The 23,235-nt window shown below is 37.0% G+C and overlaps 1 protein-coding gene and 2 pseudogenes across 1 annotated transcript; 1 reads left to right on the top strand and 2 right to left on the bottom strand.

Annotated features, from left to right (window-relative positions):
* The first annotated feature begins 2,522 nt into the window (after positions 1-2,522).
* On the top strand, positions 2,523-8,587 carry LOC137715057 (SMR domain-containing protein At5g58720-like). The gene is made up of 11 exons (XM_068454276.1): positions 2,523-3,336; positions 3,455-3,480; positions 3,744-3,857; positions 5,350-5,411; positions 6,103-6,335; positions 6,585-6,661; positions 6,733-6,789; positions 7,179-7,246; positions 7,341-7,447; positions 7,544-7,614; positions 8,096-8,587. The coding sequence occupies exons 1-11, from the start codon at positions 2,769-2,771 to the stop codon at positions 8,216-8,218; spliced, it is 1,506 nt and encodes a 501-aa protein (XP_068310377.1). The 5' UTR covers positions 2,523-2,768; the 3' UTR covers positions 8,219-8,587.
* Positions 8,588-10,034: 1,447 nt separating this feature from the next.
* Positions 10,035-12,048, bottom strand: LOC137716606 (probable 2-oxoglutarate-dependent dioxygenase AOP1; annotated as a pseudogene).
* Positions 12,049-18,436: 6,388 nt separating this feature from the next.
* LOC137714236 (probable 2-oxoglutarate-dependent dioxygenase AOP1) lies at positions 18,437-20,207 on the bottom strand (annotated as a pseudogene).
* Positions 20,208-23,235: the final 3,028 nt, after the last annotated feature.

Raw genomic sequence — 23,235 nt, 5'->3', positions numbered from 1 at the left:
ACGTGGGTTTGAACCCATCGATCGCTAATTTAACAAAATTTATCGATGGACAAAAAAACTGGCGGAAGTTGCAAATTGGGCCGGGCCTATCTGATCATTATACGGGCATGTTGGATGGAATTGTAGCCCATTAAGCTGTGGTCAGTTTGGGGTTTGGTGCATCATACAGTGCCGGCACAATCCCATTACTGTTTAATCATGGCGGATGGTTTAATTTGATTTATTTAGTTCGATAGTTAAAAATAAAAAAATGTGCGAGAAGCTACAAATACTGAAAATCACATATAACTGGCGACGAACGTTCACTTTTGCATGTGAAGTTATCGGTCATGCATTCGACGCCCGCGGGTATGCTGTCTCCGTTTTTGTCTCTGCTCCTTTAATTGTTTGACAGGTGTCCATCCACTTAAATCAAAACTTAACACAACGGAAAAGATGCATAAACCAAACGTTCAACATCAGCCAACGCCACCACTAGTGTCTCTGCTTTTGTAAAGTTTAAAACAAAAGAAATATGCTTTTTTAAGTTTACCTAATCTAATGGGGAATCAATATAAAGAAGAAAGTTTTAACAAAAAACCTGCATTACTGTTTATTTTAACGAAAAATCACATTTTTACACTAAAAAGTCAAACCTAGTACTATTCACTTTACCCTTTATTTTGTCCTTATTGTTAAAGCTCAAAATTTTCAAACCATTTTTATTAGTTTTCCTTATAAAGAAAATATGATCCCAGACTCAACAGCCTCTGTTTATCTCACTTACTAAGACTTAATTAGTGTAGTTCCCTGTGAAATGTTTTTTGGGTCCACTATCCCTTGAAAGTTATTTTGTTCAACTTTGCCCTCTCTAAATTATTTTTTGGTCTCCAACCTTATCTGCCGCTGTTAAAGTCGTTAACTAATCCAATAAATGTGTTAATGTGACCAGAATTTTGTAACTGATATTGCATAAGTGCATAGAATGTTGAAGCTAATCTTGTAAAGGCACATGAACTCTGAAACTGATTTTTTAAAATTGCAAAATTAATTTTTACAAATTTAAAATCAGTTGAAAATTTTTTACACAGTGAGATTTTTGAATTTGAATTTTCTTGTTTTTGGAGGAGGATTCTCTCTCCTTCTATCCCCTCTTACTTGAACGGTTACGGTTAAGCTACGTCGACATCTTATATTGATTTTTGTTTATAAAGACAATAAGACCAAAAAAAAAAAAAAACAAAGTGTGAGAGGAGAGGGTTTGATTCTCATTGGCTCCCTAATAATAACACTTTTTTTTTTTTTTAACAAACTATATTATTTACACTAAGGGGAAATGGGTGGACTTAGCCTCACAATAAGCTAGCAATAATGTGGTTCAAACTCGCCTTTGGTGATAATTAAACCTAAGACCTCTCACTTACAAGTGAAGAGAAATACCACTAGGCCGTAATACTAAGCGACACTTAACCTAACATTTCTATCGTTTAACCAAAAAAAAATGCCACTTAATACTACGGTCTAGTGGTATTCCTCTTCACTTGTACCTGAAAAGTCTTAGGTTCAATTCTCGCCAAAGGCCAATTTAAACCACATTATTATTAACCAATTGTGAAACTAAACCCAATCTCTTCTCCTTACTGTAAATAATATCATTTGGTCAAAAAAAAAAAAAAAAGAGGAAGAAAAGGAATGAGAATAAAAATAAAAATAAAAAGTAGGAAAAGGAATGAGAATAATAAAAAAAATAAAAAGAAGGAAAATGAATGAGAATAAGAAGTGAGAGAATCTTTACTACTTTTTTATTTTTATACGTTCGGGCCTCACGGATTCCCTGATAATTGGAGTAAAGTCTGGTTTGGTACTAAAGTGATTCTGAAAAAAGTTAGTATAAAAAAAAGCTGCAAAAGGAATGAGAATAAAAAAAAAAAGTAGGAAAAGGAATGAGAATAATAAAAAAAATAAAAAGAAGGAAAATGAATGAGAATAAGAAGTGAGAGAATTTTTACTACTTTTTTTTGATACGTCCCCCACAGATTCCTGATAATTGGAGTATAGTCTAGTTTAGTATTGAAGTGATTCTGAAAAAAACTAGTATAAAAAAAATGCTGGGAGCTGTTTTTGTGTTTGGTAAACATTCAGCTACAGTCTTTTTTTTTTCCACAGTTTTGGGTGAAAAAAGCCCAAAACAAGAAGTTACAAAACCCAGCTTTGAAAAACTGATTTTTTTTTCACATCTGTTTTACATAAAAGTTTACCAAACACTATAATACTGTTTTTTTTTTTTCTTTTCAAAAGCATATTTACAAAAAATTTTACCAAACACTCTGCTACTTTATTTTACAGCGACTTATTTTAACAGCACAACAAAAGTAGTTTTTTTTTCATAGCAGCAATAGCAAACCAGCCGTAAGTCGGATAATTTTCCTTTTGGTTCAGGGAAGTCCAAGACAGCTGTCCCCCAATACCAAAAAAGAAAAAAAAAAAAAAATCAAAAAGACGTGTATCCTTGTCAACCATTCGCCAACCACCACCCGACCCCCACCACGACCACCTCCATCTGATATTTTGGGAAATCCCCGGATTAGCCAAATCCGCTTCTCTAATTCTCCAATTCTGCTCCCCGCTCCGCCTCCCCAATCTAGGGTTTCTGATCTGATTCCTTGCCCACCGGCCGGTCTCAGAAACCCTAATCCTCGGATTTTCCCGTTAGGGTTTTATATCATCAGTCTCCAATCGTCGGCATCGTGACGGATTATAGTCAAACCCTAGCTGTTTCAGCAGCGGCGATGAAGCACACGAAGAGGATAAGGAAGAGGAAGAGCTCGGCGAATCCGACGCGGGTCGCCAAGGAAGACGAAGAACAGAAGGTAATCCGCGCGCTTACGGAGGTTTTCTCGTCGGTATCGCTTGACGATGCCATTTATGCGTATCGCGAAGCCGATGGCGACGCGAACAAGGCCGCGGAGATTTTGGAACTGGCGGTGGCTGGAACTGAAAGTTCTGAAGAGCCGTTCACGAGCTCTACAACGGGTGGTGGATCGGACGCGGGCTCGAGCTCGGGTTCGGGTTCGTCGGAAGGGTTTGAGTCGGGTTGTATTCAGAATTTGGTGAGCGAGAAGGGTTTTAGGGGTAAGCAGAAGAGGGTTGTGGCGGCCGCCGGAACGGTATCGACGGTTTTGAGTAAGGAGTACGTGAGCTCGATTCCCAGGAGGGGTCCAACGTCGTCAGAGATGTCGAAGCGGAAGGATTTTGGAAATGGAGGTGCTGCAGGGGAAGAGGAAGCTGAGCAGTTTCTTTGTTCTATGCTTGGAGATGAGTCTGATCTGAGCTTGGCGGTTGTTAGAGACGTCCTTTGTAAGTATCCTCTGTTTGTTTTCATGTTTATGGCAACGCAAGCGATGAATTAAGGATGAAATGTCTTTTAGTCGTGGAAGTAGGGGTTATTTTATAACCTGAAATTTTGTTTTTGCAGGTCAGTGTGAGTATGATGTTGAAAAGGTATTAGGAGCATTGCGAGTTAGAAAAGTTTTCATCTTTTCTGTTCTCTTCTAAGTGCTGCCTTATGCCAAGGAAGATGAGTTAGTTGTGGCTAGCTTGTATAGAGTTTCTATTATGTTTCCGTCAGTGCTCAAGATGATTGCAGAACAGTCATCAGGTGTCACGGGCATGTTAGAAACTTGGTCCGAGCTAAAAGAAAACCCATAAGTGAACCTATAGGTTGTTGCTGTTGTAATCTGACGATTATTTATATGCTTCTTCAGGCCTTGGATGCATTGCTTGAGGTTTCTTCTTCGTACGAACAGTCCTGTAGTAGGTCTGACTATAGTATGTTTTTTAAGGAAGATAGTAGACATCCCTTCGAACAGTCTGATGCTGTAAGTATACTTTTTGTGTTCTTAAATGTGTGACAATACTTGGTAAACATAATAGCGAAGGTTGTGCTCTTAGTTGTTTTCAGTATGTGGAACATTATTTGATAGCTCACATGCGTGGTTAACCTCACATGTTTATGGTAGCATTCTCTGATTTGTTGTTACAGTGTGAGTTTGTAGGTTTGTGCTTTGATGCAGGACAACCTCAATTTTGGGAGGATGTCAGTCTAGTTTGAGTCTTGCTGAATTTATGAGTTGTAAAAAGAAGGCACAGCAGATATTTGAAGGAAAGACAAAGGAAGATTATAAGGATAGAAACTACTAAGTCAGTAGTACTGACTTCGCACCTGTAGGGTTTCTAGGAATCACTCCTAGAGGCCGTAGGCATCACACCTAGGGTTAGGTTGCATCATACAAACCTAGAGAGAAGCAAAGCTCCAGCAATTCTATTAGATCTTTAAATCTTTCCCCAGAGAGTTGGATGTACTTTGTAAAGACGTAAACCTAAAATCCTTAAAGAAGAAGGAAATAATCCTTGTAGAACAAGGAAAGTAAAAGACTTATGAGCCAGATGGAACTGGCATCCTGTATTTTTAAAACCCTAGACAGTAAAAGACTAAAACTCCCTTTGCCACATGACAGACTTTAGGGCGGCCTTCACTTTTGTTCTTCATTGCTTATGGTAGTTGTGTTTTATTGATACCATATTTTGTTTCATATTCAGGAGCATCTCTAGATGCTTTCTTGTACTTGTTTATTTTTTTGCTAAGAATCCGTTCTTATCAGTCACTCACCAGAAGTTACTAGACTGTGGCCTGTGGAAGAACAAATACTCCTCTGAATGTTCTGCTCTGCTTGGCCTCGCTTCTTTGCAAGTGGGGGATTGAGTTTCTGGAGGCTGGGATTGTTTCAACTCATTTCAAGTATACATGACTAGTGCGATGCCACTTTGAATTTTATACTATCAGATCATATCTGGCTTTTTCGGTGTATATTGTATTTTGAAATTGCAGCAAGCAACACCACCTCCTCTCTCCTGTTTCTCAAACACACACATACACATGCATACACATAACGTACATACAGACTGACAAAAAGAAAGTTAGGTGTGGGGTTTGACAGATCAGGATGGGTCTCTTGGTTTAGGTTTGACTCTTTTAAATCAGTCATGCTACCCTGGATTCATTACACTTTTAAAACAGTTGAAGAGGACTTAGTTATTACCACTTTTCTTTTTTGATAGGATGTAGACGTTACCCTGGTTTTCCAGAGGGTTGTCTTATTGAAATTGAGATGTGTTTCTGTTGTTGTCCGTAAGAGATTAGTAAAGTGGCTTGACGCGTTGGCTTATCAAGGATAGTCACTGACAGTGTAGTTCATGTTATTTTTTATGAATTGTTATTTGTACATATTTTGGCCCCTAAAACGTTTGTGTCTACTTGTTAAAATTTCTTTTGTTCGTTGCATATGTATTGATGGCATAATTTTGTGACAGCTGACAGATAGGGCATCTGATTGCAGTTCTCATTCATCTGAATATGAGCAGGATAATATATGGTATGCTGGATACACTTGCAGGCAAATTATTCTAATTGACTTGTCTTTTTACCTCTATTTTTTCTTTATGAATGCTTAAACCTTACACTGTAATTTATATCCCTAGCTATTGTTTATTCTATTTTAAAGGAAAGATGTAAGCTTTGAGTATACTTAAAGCTTATCAAAATGTAGTACTTTCATGGAGTTCTATGGTCATATTGTAGTGTGTGGCCATATAGGATTTTGATGGTTAGGAACAAATGTTTAATATGTTAACCGGCCATCTTGCATTAGGATGTGCACTGTAATATTATGTTCAAACATTAAGAGCCATGCATTTAGTTAGCATATGATGTTAGCTTATCATGAGAACCCTTGGACAAGAGGATTATGTTATTGGAGAATTCACTCATTTTGGTTCCTTTGAGGTATTTCCCGGAGATACAGTTGGTATTGTCCAAAACTAGATGTCCAATTGTTTTTAATCTGGATGGTCATAATTTGTTCTTCGGTCAATCCATTTTGTTTGTGCTAATTATGTCAGTAAGTATTTCATTTGCCATTTAAATGCTATTATGCAGCTTAGCCAAATATGGCACAATAAAGACTTAGTCCCTTTTGTAGGCCACAATTTTCAGCTCAATTTCTTTGGTTCCTTGCTTTGTGGATGTTAAAAATTTAGAACCTGATGGTGTTTTCTTTGTTTTAGGAATTATGGGAAGGTACTCACTAATTCTGAAGCTCATTCTCCTGTTAGCCCCAAAAGTACCCCGGCAGATCTCCCTCAAAAGGTGTTGGAATCTTTGTTTAACATCTCCAAGAGTACCGAATATGAACCAAAAACCATGAATTGGAAGAATGTTGCAACTAAATTGCAGTCATTGGCACCTGGGTATAATGTTTGCACTTCTGGCGCAGCAGAAGCACAGCAGGACACTTATGGTACCAAACTTTCGATCTCCTCACGCTTCTTTGCAGTTGCATCTTGTCCTGTGCTAGGGGTTAATTTCATTTTATATTAATGGTTTATTTATTTTCAGAATGAATGTTTTGATTTATTTATTGAATGTATCCTATTGTTTTCTTGGAATGAACTGTTATCTATCCCAAAAGTATATAAAGTTCTCTATCTACCCAGCTATAGCAATGTCTTTATCTTTGTTGTCCTCTATTTTTTTGTCTTAAATGTAGTTAAAGGAGATGAATATCATGCATTCAGAGGAACTGCAAAGGAGCACTGGGATTCAATGAGGTCCTATTATCAGAAAGTAAGAGTTTTAACACCTTACTTTCAGTGGTTATTTTAGTAACTTACTGATGATGGAACATTTTTCTGCAGGCTGCAACGGCATATTCAAGAGGAGCACGGGAACATGCAGGTTACCTCGCTGAGCAGGTTTGGGCTTCTCTAAGAGCATAACATTGTTTTGTTGTTTGGGAAGTGTGCTTTCTATGTATTGAAAAATATGATGTGCTTTGAGGCATGCATGTCAGCTTTTGCTATTGATGGTGTAGTGTCTGGCCAGTGTGTTTTCTAGATTTGTGGATTTACCATCCAACAAAGCAGCATTGGTTTCCCTCTATCAATTTCCTTATCTACTCAATGGTGTAGGATAAAACAATATCCTAGGTTGATGCCCCTTTGAGTATTAGTTTAAGGTTCTATTTCCAAGAGGGCTAAGCCTCACGGACAAGTGTTTTGAATGTATTTAGTTATATTTTATAGAAAAGGAGTTGAATTCAAGTTGAGGTATAAATGTTACCTCTTATCTTTTGATTTGCTAGGGGAGGATACAAACTAAATTGGCACAAGTGGCTGACGAAAGGGCAAGCCAGGAAATCTTTAAAGCTAGGTTGGTGCAATGCTGGCTTGAAAATATTAGTTGTCTTATTCAACTCTCACATTTCGTGTTTGTAGACAAACTAAGCTAATGCTCTAATCTGCAGAAACAAGGGCATAGAAAATGTGATAACAATTGATTTGCATGGGCAACATGTCAAACAAGCCATGAAACTTTTAAAAATGCATCTACTGTTTGGGACGTATGCACAATGTAAGTGTTAGCAATTTTCTTTTTGCTTTCCCTTTGAACAAATTTATTCTGCAATTTTATTAAGTGTGGTCTATTTACTTGCTTGCTCTGGTGCAGCGGTTCAATTCCTCAGGGTTATCACAGGGTACGGGTCACATGATTATGGAAAGGCAAAGCTGAAGCAATCGGTAGGGGTTTCAAATTCTTTTTGGCATGAATTTCTTGGGGAAATAGTGGGGTGCTTGGTAATGCATACTAAAATTTCATATTGGTGCCCGGCTTAATGTATGTACAAATAAAATGTCTGTTACTTTATGATGGTGCTTTTTTGTATGTTGCTAGTGTAGTTTTTGGTGTTATTTCACTCGATTGCATGTTGATTAGGGATTCTTTTTGAAGCGGTTGAATGCTAACAACGGTTTTCTTTTTGGGAAGTTTGAGTTTTCATAACAATTGTCCAGAGTTTGTTTTTTCTTTTCTTCCTATATAGCATAATAAACGAAAGTAACGATCAATGAATTTTACCTTGCCATCTTGTTATGCAATCATTGTAAGAAGTGCCAGAACTATCCAAAGTATATCTTGGTTTCTTTAATTGGGTTATTTGATCTCTCAACCCTGTAAATATAAGCTTCGTTCAATACTTTTCTTGCTGCTTGCATTGTACAGGTCATCGAACTTGTTGAGAATGAAGGTATTCAATGGAGTGAAGAGAATCGAGGAGCGGTATTAATCAAGCTAGGTTCACATAGAGAGTTCAGCTTTCTGGATGCGGAGAGTGATCTGGAGTAACCTCGTTTAGCATGGTTACCAGGCATGATCCCTTTTCAGAGTTACTGAATTAAATTACCGCAAAAACTAGTTTGTAAAACCCACCACAGGTTGTGTTTCTGGTCAATGTTGTTGTCAGTCAATAGGGAGGTAAAAGTGTAGTTGCCTTAATGTTGTGTTGGAGGTCAGGTTAACAGATGTCCATATTCATCTCTTTTCTCTAGGTCGCTAAATTACTTAGACGCCTAAACTAGCTCAGCTCAAGTTGCTCGTTGTACTTACTGTGTGTAGGGCATGTATATAACTTGAGAAACTGTATAAATTTAACCGAGTTGACAATGACCTGAAACTGAAAACAGTTTGATCATAACATGCATCATCGTTTGATACTGTTTCTTGGTTCCTGTTTTGCATGCTCGTAAGTAATGTTTTTGCGCCTCTTCGAAAGGAGGCCTTGAGATTATAGCTGAAGAACAATTGGATTTGTGTTGAAAAACAGTTGGGTTGATTGAAGAACCACTCAAGGTTTTGTTTTCTCGTAGAGATTGAATATGACAAAGGTCCTGAGCTTGATGGCCTTTGACCCTATTTAAAGGTTCTGAGCTTGATACCAGGAAATCTCAGATCTTTCCAAAGCTTATCTTGGTTTCTCTACTTTGTTTGATCCACAATTATAAATAAATATTAAAAGGATAGGATCAAGGGACAAATGTTTTAACAAATATTTTTACATTTTCTTGTAGCTTTTAAGTTTTATGACATCTAGATTAAGGGTGATGTGAAGAGGTTTAAACATTAAATGACTTGGATGATGATGTGGATTATAACTAATAAAGAAAACACTAATTTGAAATAAAAATTAATATCTAATAGGATAAAATTGAAAAAGCCAATAATCAAACTTTGAACCTAGCATAAAAAATAAAAAAATAAGAAAAAAAAAACATGAAAATAACCATCTCCCTCCCTGTAATGCCTTGGATGAATTCTCCTATTTCATTTTATAAAAAATGAACCCTAATAAATAACAAAAAAGAAATGATTTAAAAAAAAAGGCGATACCATGGATAGGATTAATACTCAACAAAAGCGAAACTGTTATAATAATAAAATAAAAAAATTGAAAGCATTCACCAATGAAATCAAGTTGTTTGTTTGATTAGAAAAACTAAAAAAAATAGAAAAATCATTAATGAACCTAAATCGACAAAACTAAAAGGATTTTGCAAAAGCTAATTTAATCACCCTACATATATGAACAATAATATACGATTTAGGGTTTTGTACATTTTTCTTATGTAATGAAGATTTAAGAGACTAATAGCTTGATTCGTTGTAGAAGGCATCAAAATTTTGTATCAATCCTATGAAAGTTGCAGACCTCATCGGCAAAGAGGAAGATGAAGGTTACAAAACTTCAAATCAATGGATTTCTACGTCCTTTCTTGTTTGCACGCTTAAAACTAGGGTTTCTTCATTTTTAATTTTATTTTTAATTACTTTCCATATTTTATGCTTTTTGAATTTTATTTTTATGTTTAATATTAGTTAAAATCCACTTAAACATCCATATCATTTAATGAATGAATATGTACCTTTGGATGTTTTGTAATCTAAAGAATTAAAAAAAGTGTAAAAATATTTGTCAAAATATTTGTTCTTTGATCTTATCCTTAAGTAAAACATATATATATATATATACATATTTATAAGTTTCGTTCAATACTGTTGTTACTGTTGAGTGTTGAAGATACCTTGTATGACGGGAGTTGGAGATCGGAGGTTTAGCTGCGGTAAAGTGGATGAGACGAAAAAAAATTGAGCTAACACATCGGAAAAAACAACACTACAGCTTTATTTATTCATATATTGCATGCATAAGAAGCCAGACAAGAATCTAAAACAATGGCGCATAAGATCTCAAGCACCACAGTAGGCTTTGATAGCATGCTTAGCTTTCTGTCCGTCCTCAGTTAGAAACGAAGGAAATCAAAGTTATCAAACGGCTTATAGGGTGTTTGTCATCAACTAGCTCTTCAGGTACTTGCACGACACTATTTTTATATGAGAATAATGACACCGCATATCTTGTTTTCTTCTCTTTCAGGATGACTTGATGCTCACATGCGCATACCCTATCGTTACTCCATGCCTACCAAATGAAAGTAGAAAAAAAAAAAAAAAAAAAAGTGAGATAAGACAGTTAGACCTGGTTTGGTACTGAGGTGATTCTGAAAAAAGCTGCTATCAAAAAAAGCTGGGAGCTGTTTTTGTGTTTGGTGAACACTCAGCTTCTGCTTTTTTTCATAGTTTTGGATGAAAAAAAACCAAAAACAAGAAGCTGCAAAACCCAGCTTTGAAAAACCGGCTTTTTTTCACATCTGTTTTACATAAAAGTTTATCAAACACTCTAATACTGTTTTTTTTTTTTTCAAAAGCACTTTACAAAAAAGTTTACCAAACACTCTGCTGCTTTATTTCACAGCTGCTTATTCTCACAGCACAGCAGAAGCAGTTTTTTTTCAAAGCACAACAATACCAAACCAGCCCTTAGTCAAGGCAATGTGCGTTTGCGCCTTGCACCCGAATCCTGTAAATTACAATAGTTTAGAACAATATAAGCAAGAATAATATGACATGTGAAAGTGACCCACCATGAGTATATCGGATGCCAATACCATAAAAGATGAAGGTGAAGAAGGTGCATAATAAATCCATTGGCCAGCCTTCGTTTTGATCTGCAAACCATTGACCTCACTTTGACGTTGTATGGTTATGAAACACTTGTCTGTGTGAGGAAACAGTCTCACATCATTCTCATTCGTCTGCCCCTGTATTTCATATCCAATGCATCTAGCTGGTAAGTGGTTGATGCCTGCTGAGAGTCATAAAGCCTCCCCACCCCATAAACATCAAACACCATTCTTGTCACCATTTGATCCAATTCTACCATCATCTTTGAGAAGGAATGAACACTTTCACTAGTTCAAAGAACGAAGAGTCGCTCAATGTTAGGCACTATATCGATGTTGAAATTTATTTACCAGTTTCAAATAACATACGCTTATGTTGGCAAACTATGAATCCATATCATCTATCAGAGTGAAATCTTGTCTAAATGTGTGGTCTATATTCAATATGCCAACATAGGTACTTGCTTGAAGATCCAAGTACTTCTTGAAAAAAAATAAAATAGTTAGAAGTGGTTCTTAAAGAAGCATCGTCACGTACTTCTCGAGTAACAACTTCTAGAGCATAGAAGCACTTTAAACATTTTCTACCAGACAGTAAAAAACGCTTTTAATCATAAGAAACCAATTTTAACCCTTCCACGAAAACTTACCCAGACAATCCCTTCTTCATACAGTAAACGAAAAGAAAATTTAGGAATGAGAAACAAAATACCGAAAACGTTCATTTCCTTCAGGCCACATGATACTTGTGAAGTTTTGAGCTCCTTCTGCAGTTTCTGGATTTTCAATGCCCGTGGAAAAATCGTGAGGAAAGAGAGGATTTCTGGCAAAATAGCCGTGGAGAGGCTTGTCACTGGTCTTCTGCATTTTAGTTTCTAAAGGAAGATCACAAAGATCTTTTAACGCAGAAAAAAAGGAGTTTTGAGTTTCCAAAGTATCATTTTTGTAAGCAGCTTCAAAGCAGCCAAACTCTTCCAAGGCATGCTGGACTTGTTTGCATGCCAAGAGCCATGCATCTGTTCCAGGCTCCATGTTTTCATTGGACAAGTCTACAAAAGGAACCACAAGAGGCTGACGATCTGATCCCATATTTCCCAGTTGAACTTTCTTAATTATTAATTAAGCTAGTCTTCAGGAATTGCTTCACTGACAGATCGTAGCAATGAGATGAACATGGTATCATTGTAGATAAATTTATAGCCATTTATAAAAGATAAGTTTAGACAAATTTATAGCCACATATAAAAAAAGTTTAGGTGGGTGCACGTATTGTGCTTCCAATTATTAGATGGTAATAACTGAAGGTCACATCACATATAGCACTAAGGTCATGAATTTAACAGTGGAAGGTTTTAAGTTTCAGTATCATGAATAGCGTGTTTGATATTTAATTACAGTGTTCTAAAAGCTTTCGTTAAATGCTGCTTGAGCACTAGGCAGCTGGTTACTACTACAATTAGCCTCTAGGTGTTAGAAAAAAAAAAAATGGTGCTTAGACCTTTGTAAGAGTTGCTTAGACCTTTGTAACATCTATTTTGCATATTATTTTTCAATAAATCACTAGAGACTAGTTGGATATTTGGACTCTGCCAATTTTATTCCATATTTGAGTGCTAAATTTTGGTGTTATTATTATGTGAGTTTGTCAGTTTTAATTTGAGTGCAAATTTTTATATATAACTTGAAATTTTAAATTAGATAATAAGTTAAGTTCAAGTTGAAACTTGAAATAGAAAGCAACTAGGGAAGGTTTCGAGAGGGAGAGAGAGAATGAGTCGATAGGAAAGAGGGAAAAACTAAGGGCTCATTAGGAAGCGCTTTTAAAATGACTGAAAGCATTTTTGGTGACACATTCCGACCCGGAATGTCCACTAGGACTCTGAATCGAGCTGTGCTGGCCGACACCTAGAAGGTGACGAAGCCATAAAGTGTAGTGATGTGGAAAATGTGAATAAATTTAAACCTAAAAGTGCCTAAATATAAGAGTGCGTTGTGTGCGGAAATGAACCTAATTCACACGTGGTGATAGAGCATAAATACAATACAGTAAAATGGGATGAGAAATTATACCATTGAAGGTATTTGTCTGCACCAAGATTTACCAATATTCCTCGTCAACACAAAAGCTCTGCTACTAGAACCTGGAGGGACGAAAAACAAAAGGGTGAGTGGGCACAAAAACAAAGGTTTATGAAACACAGTTATTTTCCAAACATACTAACCCATCGCTGTAAAATATCTATAGTTTCCTGAAAATCATACTACGTATAGGTATGAAATCAAATGCATGCCAACAATAAAATCCAGAAATATGTAATAATATACGCTTTAGTGTTACAATCTCGTAAAGACTAGTGCTATTCACTGTCACATACGAGTCAGAATTGCCTATTGCAATCTATATGACAGGACTAGCACCTACTTAGATCCAAAGCGAGCGTGCAGTGCTGATGTGAATAACATGTGAAAGACTAGCCGGGCCCTAGGCTGAGCACTAATACCTAGGTGTAGCAATGATGAGCGGACTACATGAATATATATATATATATATATGCATGCCGTAATGATTCAATGATTCAATGATTTCAATCAACAATATGAACTTACCTGCGTATCCCGTAGGATTATTTTAGCATCTCACAACAATACAATATTTATGAGCAGGTAAAATGCATATGAATATGCCATGACAATATATAAATCTTAACCACACAACAGTATTTTTTTAGAATTAAATAAATCATGGCAATATATGTATAAACCAATTTAAAAGCATTTGCAGAAACTATACTATATATATATATATATGAAAACAAAATGCCCACTCACAGAACATGACGTCGGGTCGAACCCGCCTCGCCGCTTCAAGGATCCTTGCAATGTGTTTCACCTAGAAATGAAACCATTATGTAATTATGAATAACGTATTAACATATAAACGAGTTCTTCGTACAAAATACGGCTAATAAAGAAACTATTTTAAAATGGTCGAACTTCGAGAAAAGAAGGGCAGATTCGGGTCCGGCATGTTGAAAAACCTAAGGAGGGACATCGGGTTCCTCCACGGCGTGCACGCACCCACGCGCACCTCGCATGCCTTCATCGTGAGTTTTCCAGATTTTTTTTCTTCATGTTTTTCCCCTAAATTTAGGAGCTCATTTCAAGCTCAATTTTCAACCAAATTCAATGATTCAAAGGCCAACTAGAAGCTAGAAATTTGGGGAACATGTTTGTACCAGTTTGAAGTCGAATAGTGGCCGCAGTTGGCCGGGTAAATGGTCTTAAAGTGGCCAAATGGCCACGGGTCCAAGTTTTCCAGAATCCGGGAAATTTCATCCCAAATTTCAGAGCTAATTTCTAGCTCGATTCTCAATCAAATTTGATGATTCGAGAGCCATATTAAACCTAGAAATATAGAGAACAAGTTTATACCAAATTATAGCCGATTTTATGTCGGTGTTGGCCGGAAAAATAGCCTAAAGATGGTCAAACGGTCACGGCCAAATTTTCCAGAAATCTGGAAATTTCTTCCCAACTTTCGTAACTAATTTCTAGTTCGATACTTAACCAAACTTGATGATTCGAAAACCATTTTCAATTTAGAAATGTAGAGAAGATATTCATTCCCTTAGGAGGCCCAATAGAGATCGGAGTTGGCCGGAAAAATTGCTGGAAAATAGCCAAACAACCAAGATTGGAAATTTCCAGAATGAACAGTGACCTTCCTTTGTGTTTTCCGAGGTCCTACGCCACCAAAACCACCCAAAAACTTACCAATCATGAACCTAGACATGATCTACAATGATAGGGACCAATTTCGAGGCTTACCTTGGCCGGAAATGGTCAGAATTCACCGGAGAATAGTGATGCACAGTGATGGTACTGTGCAGCGCGGGGAGGTAGTTTTCTCCTATTTCTAGGTCCAATGGCTCACAAGGATTACAAGGGATGATGGTGGGGGGGGGGGGGGGGGTTACCTTGCTGTGGTTGCAGGTGTAGAGGTGTGGGTGTGTGTATGTCTCGGCAAAAGAGGAGGTGAAGGAGTAAAGGTGAGTGAGAGTGAAAGAAGACGATGAAAATAGAGTGAGAGAGAGATATCACGGGACAGAAAAGGACCCCCAAGAAAAATGGGAAATCTTGCCACGTGTCAGAGAAAGTGTGGTAAAAAAATGTAGAAATATCTTCAATGCATAAATTATCCAAAATGCCCCTATCGTTCCGAGTTCGGTAAAATCTTCGTTTTAGCTCCAAATTCAATTCCGCTTGTGCCCACGCATTTGTATCATTGAGAACTACGCAAATACACTAAAAGAATGAGTCATATGTCCCTCTAACCGATGGTCAACGGAAATCAAAATCCTTACCTCTAGGAGTATTTTTATCAAATCACTCATTTAAAATTAATAAAATTATAAAATTAGAAACGGGTTGTGACATTTGATGAAATTGATTTTAAGTTCCTTGTACTTAAAATCTTCTCCTCTTTAACAAGAAAACAATAGCTCTTCCAATCAATAGGACTTGGGACAACAATGAACCAAGAGCTTGCAATAGCAGTGGCTTAAGCTTTATATGGTTCATTGCAACTGAAAAATCCGAGGGGCATTGCTTTGAGAATACCGCTGTTGCTATTCTTCCCAAATTGCATGAGCACTAGTCATGTAGAGAATACTGTCTGAAATATCATAATCAATTGAATTGATGATCCAGGCAGCAATCATGCCGTTGCATCTCTTCCTTGTAGCATGGTCGTCGGACTTGGTTTCGGCGGAGGGTTTGTAACAGTGCCATCAACAAGACCACGTTTGTTTTGCTCGGGGCCAGGTTTAATAGTTGTCCACATTAAGGGGCTTCTAGACCAACACCACGATTGTTGAAATTTTTTAGATAAATGGGCTCGGAGATTCCATTCTAACAATATCGATACTGTTTTCAACTTTACCACTTGCTTGATCCTTCAAGTGTGGAGTTTTACCACAAAAGATCTCGGTATTAGTTAGAGTAGGTTAATTATATTTAAACCCATTGGTTTTCTTTCCCCCCATCGATGTGGGACTGCCAACACGTCCCCTCACCTGTAACCACATTTAGTGGTTCACATATGGAGATCCACACATTAGCAATTAAAACTCAAAGGTCGGCTCCAATGGAGTCCAGACTTGTTTTCGACTTGTTTTCAATCTTTTCAGAAAGTGTCTCTTAAGAACTCAAAGGCATGCTCTATGTTAAAAGTCCAAACTTGTTTCCAAGCTCACACTTCCTGATGACAAGTTTTTGGCTTGCATGGGCCTGTAACCGTGGACTCTGATACATGTTGAAATTTTAGTTTGTTTCTAAGCCCACACTTCCTGGTGACAACCCCACTATAACGATCACATGCCCAATCTAAAAAGTCTCGATATTAGTTAGAGTAGGGTAATCATATTTAAACTCATTGGTTTTCTTTTTCTCCACCGATGCGGGATTGCCAACAAACGATGGGGTGGTCTGAATGACGAAAAACAATGGATTGGAAGCATCAGCTTGGCATCAGGCTTGCTTTCGCTCAAAGTCTGAATTCTTAACCATGGCTAAGGTGGACGACATAAAAAAAAAAAAAAAAAAAAAAAAAAAAACTCGCTGCTTGTGTCTTAGACTGGAGGAAAAGGGAAACAGCGGCAGAAAAAGAACTAGTGTTTTAACCTAGCTCTGGATACCATGTAAAAATTATGTTTGGCTAAATGATTTCTTTCAATCCGATACAAAGACTATACAGTCATTATGTTGATAAGAAATAATACAAATCAGTCACAAACTTTGTTTCCTATTTTAAGCCACCATATCAGGAATGTTCATATCATTGACTTCTTAACACAAATGACCGAAGTACAGTAGTCCGTTGTCCTTACAACCGATTTTGTCCCCTCTCTAGGGTAGTACCACGTGGGGCTGGTATTTTGAACTCGATCCGTTAAAACTAGTATTTGGGTGGGTGTTTAACGAATCAACCCGTTAGTCACCAGTTAAATAACAGATCATTTTAGGTCAACCCGTGAAACCCATTAGCACCTATTAACACCAATTAGGGAGGATTTTTGTGTCATTTCATAGTTGGAATAGAAAACCTAGCTTTCTGTCTGTTCGCTCACGTTCGAACCCGGTCTGCACGTTCCTCTCCGGGGCTGCTGTTTACTGAGTTCTGCCACCCTCTCTCCGATAAGTTCCGATTCCCTTTCACCTCTTCTTCCATGGCGATTACTTTTTGTTTCTGCAGATTATATTTTTCGACTATTTTTCTCAGTTTTTTATTAGAATTGAGAGCTACTTTTTGTTCCATGACGAAGAAGCCGCCTCAGCGGTGGTGAAGGAACTGAGAGCGTCCTTCGTCTCGGCCTCTCGGGAATTAGGTTTTGATTAGAATTTGCAGAAAAATTTTGGGTCTTGGATTTTTTTGTTGGCTCCTGAATGTTTTGGTGTGCACATGCTGATCGATTGATGCACTCTCACCAACTCTCCCTCTTACATGTCAATAATTCATATCTATATGCTAAATCATGAATTGGATTGTCATCAGAATTTGCTGATTGATGTAGTTCAATACAAAACTCTATTATATGCTGATTGCTTACTCAGTTGTTTTGTTACATCATTGCTCACTCAGTTGTTTCATCAAATCACTCCATGACTTGCATATGCACACAAACCGAATGAAAGAAGGAGGTGGCTAGCACAAGCACCAGGATGCTAAGATTTTTTTCTTACACAGTGTAAAAAAAAAAAAAAAAAAAAAGGGTTAACGGGTTGAAACGGATGATCCGTTAGCTTAACGGGTTGGATTCAGGTAATCCGTTAGCTTAACGGGTCGGATTCAATCCGATCCAAATCCAGTAAACCCGACCCGTTTACAGGTCTAGTACCACGGTGCAGCAGGAATGATGACGTCCGGTCTTTAGGATTCGACAGCCCACTTTTATATTATCGTGCACTCCCAATGTCTAGTCGAGTCACCAAGCTTGAGGAACTCAATACAGACCAATATTCAGTAAGGAGATTATATGGAGATGAGAGAAGAAGGTAATGGAATCACTCTCGAAGGGTGAATTACTCTCTTTATATATAAATGAGTCCCTCCTCACTATAGCACCATTATATGATAATCTAGTGATTTTAATAGGACATAATATTGCACCAAAGGATAATAGCAACGGTATTGTAACATATGACTATTGAACAAATGAATATGCTTATTTAAGACGACATAAACGGAATGAAGATAGAATTAAATTTGAATCAAATTCCAACAACATGCAGTAGAAAAGCTGCCGCATGAAGCCACCAACATATTCTTCGATGCAAAAAGATTATGCTATGATAGGTGTGACATTCTATTGAACTATTTTATGCAACACTAAGAGTCTAAGACAATGACGGTGCCAACAAAAAGAGATATTAAACACCCAAAAAAAAAAAAAACTTCTGTTCATTACAATAATATTACATGCAGTAGAGAAACAGCTAGAAACGAAAGGAAGACAACAAATTAACTGTAAGGTACGTGCCTCTTAGATCAAAAGGGATCTTGAAGACCACATTAGGCTTCGATAGGACTCTTAAATTTGTGTGTCTCCACATTTTGAGTGAAACGAAGGTAATCGAAATGACCAAATGTCTTATATCTGAAGGGGTGTTTGTCTACAACAAACTCTTTAGGTACTTGCACAATTCCATCACTTTTATATGAGAATAATGCCAGTGAATATCTTGTTTTGTTCTCTTTCATGATGACTTGATGCCCACACAAGGTTATTCCGTCGTTACTTCATGCCTACAAAATGAAAATAGAAAAATAAAACAAACAAAAGGTGAGTTAAGTTACCTACTGCAGTTTGTGTTCATCCTCTTACACCCGAGTTTGAATTTACGTTTCTGTAAATTAAACTAGTTTATAATTTTTCTTTGTAAAAGAAAAACATGCAATATAACAATCTAAGCTGGAATGACTTGAAATGTGGAAGTTACCCACCATTAGTGCATCGGTTGCCAACACTAGAAAGGATGAAGGTGAAGAAGGTGCTGCCTCAACCCATTGGTCATCCTCTGTTTTGATCTGCAGACCATTGACATCATTTTGGTGTTGTTTGGATGTGAAATTCCTGTCTGTGTGAGGAAGCAGTCCAGATCAGTCTCATTCGTATGTTGTGGTTTATAATTAATGCATCTAAGCTGGTAAGTGGACGATGCCTTGTGAGAGTCATAAGGCATCCCCACACAATAAGTATCAAACACCATTCTTGTCACCATTCGATCCAATTCTACCACCATCTTTAAGAAGGAATGAACACTCTCACTAGTTCAAAGAACAAAGACAACGATAAGTGGACGCAATTTATATATCTTAGTGTGTGTGTGTGTGTGTTTTTTTATTTTTTTTTGTCGAAAGATAATTTCATTGAAAAAGGGGAAAACATACATGAAGAGGCAAAACCACTCCAGTCCCAGAAAGATGGCCAACAATACCCAAAAAAGAAAATAAATGGCCAAGCAGAGATAGAGAATTAAACAGGTTGTAAACACGAAGTAAGATTCTCTCCCCTTCTATTACCATCCCCTTCTCTCACACTCTTTTTTTTGTCTTATTCTCTATATAAAAAATTCAAAACAAGATGTAGACGTGACGTAATCATAACCGTTTAAATAGGAGAGGATGAAAGGGGAGAGAGATTAGAAGGGGAGAGAATCCTACTCCTGTAAACACCACATGAAAAGCAGCTTCTGTTCGACCTGAGGCGACCCTCTAACCCCGAAATGCTCTTTTATCATAGTTTTGAATAGTATACTATGCTTGTGTCAGAAGCCTAAAAGTGCTTTTATTAGTTTATTCAAAATCTAAATGCTTCTTCATGAATGACCTCTTGAAGAATCATTTGACAAGTGTTTTTCAAAAAGCACATGTAGGACTTAAAAACACGTAAATTTTAATGGCAAATGCTGTTAGAGATATTAAGCAAATGGGTTAGATGATGACAAGTGTCAAAGGATTAAGAGTAGTTGTTAGTTTTGTAGTATGTTGTGTTTGTTGTATAAATACTCAAGTACAATTGCTTACACATTAAGAAAATAAGAAGAAATACATTTTGATATAGTTTTACTTCTCTCTCTTCTTTCTCTGTCAAAGCTCTCGAATTCTTCTCTATTAGGAATGCTATAGAACTTCATCTACAAGGTTAACATGGTATCAATCGCTACCATAGCTAACGCTTGATCTCTGATCCTTTTGCTTCCGCTACTGTGTAGAGCTCTTCTTCTTCATCTTCTCTGTGCTCGGTGTTGCTGCTCATCGTCTTTTGGCAGCTTTGACTTCGAGTTCTCTCTGTGCGATTCTAGGGTTTCACCAACTTTTGGAATTTGTTCTTCGTCTTCTCCGAGACTTCGTCCTCTGCCTACCAGGTGTTTGTTATAATTCCCGATTGCTAATTCTTCTTCAATTCCAAAATTTGCAGCTTATTGATTTGCAATCATGGTTATTGCTTCTCAATTAAAACTTGTTCAGTCTCCAATTATTGCACTTATTTCATCAATTTCCACATCTATGAGTGTTAAACTTGATGACTTGAATTATCTTAATTGGAATTTTCAAATGCAATTACTACTTGAAAGTAATGGGATTATGGGATTTGTTGATGGTACGAATCCATGTCATGCTTGCTGCAATCTTCAATCTGGAGACTCTGGAGTAGTTTCTAATTCATCCACATCTGTTGAAACTGATGAGTATTGTATATAGATGATGCATGATAGAGCTCTTATGCAATTGATTACTACTACTCTATCCCCTGTAGCCATGTCGTGTGTAATTGGTAGTACTTGCTCTCAGGATCTATTGGACTCGCTTAAAGGAACAATTTTCTTCTGTTTCTCGGACTAGCATATTCCAAATGAAGTCTAATCTTTAAACAATCAAGAAAGGTTTTGATTCAGTTGCTTAATACTTACAAAAGATTAAGGAAGCAAGAGATTATCTCTCAGCTGCTAGTGTTCCTTTTGCTTATGAAGATATTGTTATCCTTGCACTTAATGGCTTACCTGCTGAGTACAACACATTTAGGTGTGTTATTAGGGTCGCGAAAATGTGATCTCAATGAAGGAATTCAGGTCTCAGTTGCTTGGTAAAGAGACTATAATTGAATCTAATACTCAGGCTCCATTTATATCTGCAATGGTTGCTAATAATTCCCCGCAAGTATCACAAGGGTCATTCTCTGGTGGAAATGGACAATCTCAGTTTGTGACTGGTAATTTCCGGAACTTTAATGGTACTAAGAACCGAAGTAAAGGCAAGTTCAATCAAGGTCCTAGAAACTTCAATTCTAGGCAATTTAATCCAACTCAAACACATGTTCTTCCTACACCAACTCCTGGAGTTCTTGGTCAACCACCAGGTCTTTATTCTTCAAGTTCTTCAGCTCCCCAAATGGTTATTTGTCAGTTATGTAACACTGAGGGTCATTCTGTAGCTTTTTGTGTTTCCAAACCACCCACAAGAACTCAGTGTCAAATATGTGGTAAAACAAATCATGCAACTTGGTTTTGTTTTCATAATGATAAAGGCCCTAACTATATTGGTTCTAGTTCTGGAACCTCATATCAGCAAGGGTCTTCTTCATTTTCTCCTGTCAGTAGAGTACAAGGTTATCAGTCTTTAATGGCATCTCCTCAATTTCCTCAGTAATCTATGCAAGCTATGCATTCTGTTCTTTCTCAGCCTACTCCACAGTCTACTCCTCAGATTTGGCTTACTAATTTGGGAGCAACAAATCCTGCAGATTTGACTAATCTAGCTCTAGCATCTCCATATCCCTCTAATGAAGTCATTCAAACAACCAATGGTGAAGGTTTGCGTGTATCTCATGTTGGCAATACTACACTTAAGCTGAATTTTGTTCAGCCTATTAAACTAAACTTTGTATTATATGTTCCTTAGTTAACTCAGAATTTGTTGTCAGTGCACAAAATTTGCCTTGACAATAATTGTTGGCTCATTTTTTATGCATTTGCTTTCTGGATTCATGACAAGGCCACATGGATGATACTATTCAAAGGGTTGTGCAGTAATGGACTCTACCCCATTTCATCTCCTGCCACTTCCAATCTTAGGGTTTCTAAACCAATTCACCAAGCTAAAGCACTTCTTGGGCAGCTGATTAATTCTTCAATTTGGCACCAAAGATTAGGTCACTGTTCTAATCCCATTGTTACCTTAATGTTGAATAAAGCCAACTTATCATGTACTAAGGATTCTTCACCTATTATGTGTCAAAGTTGTTTAGAAGGAAAGTTTTGTAAAATACCTTTTCCAGTCAATGTTAATAAGTTTGTAAAACCTTTTGAGGTGGTGCATAGTGATCTTTGGGGTCCTGCACCTTGTTTTTCAGTTGATGGCTTCAAATACTATGTACATTTGTAGATGAATGTACCAGATTTTGTTGGTTGTTTCCTCTTATGAATAAATCTGATCTTTGTGCCACTTACATTACCTTTTATTCTTTTGTCCTCAATCAATTTTCGACAACCATTAAAGTTCTACAAAGTGATTTTTTTTTTTGGGGGGGAGGGGAGGGGGGTGGTATATATTTCTCACAAACTTCAAACCTTTCTTTTAAACAAAGGGATCTCACATCATAAATCTTGTCCTTACACCCTTGAGCAGAATGGTTTAGCTGAGAGGAAACATAGGCACATTATTGAAACTACAATTACTTAACTTCAAACAGCAAGGCTACCTTCTCAGTTTTGGTCTTTTGCATGTCAAACATCCATATATCTTATTAATAGAATGTCATCACATGTTTTATCCAATAACTCACCATTTCAGAGTTTATTCGGTATTGATCCTGTTCTTTCATCTTAAAATATTTGGTTGTACCATCACCTGTTTTATCCAATAACTCACCATTTCAGAGTTTATTTGGTATTGATCATGTTCTCTCATCTTAAAATATTTGGTTGTACCTGTTACCCTATCTTTAAGCCATATAATACCACAAAGTTACATGCTAAAACCATTAAATGTGTTTTTTTGGGATATGCCTCAAAATACAAAGGGTTTATTTGTTATGATGTACCTCACAAGAAAGTGTATATTTCTAGGCATGTGGTTTTCTTTGAACAAGAATTTCCATATACAGATTTATTAACTTTTCCAAAATCAAAAATCTCATCTCCACTTACACATCTTGAACCTGTATCATGTCATGTTCCTTTTGTGACTCCCAATAATATAATAGTGCCATCTTCATTATCAAGTCCAAATTCAGCAGGTCATGTGCTTGCAGAGATTTCATCACCTTCCCCAGCCTCATCTCATTC

The sequence above is a fragment of the Pyrus communis genome, chromosome 14, assembly GCF_963583255.1.
Source record: "Pyrus communis chromosome 14, drPyrComm1.1, whole genome shotgun sequence".
In the NCBI taxonomy this organism is placed as follows: Eukaryota; Viridiplantae; Streptophyta; class Magnoliopsida; order Rosales; family Rosaceae; genus Pyrus; species Pyrus communis.
Note: the sequence above shows the minus strand (reverse complement) of the source record. Positions and strands in the feature narration are given on the sequence as shown.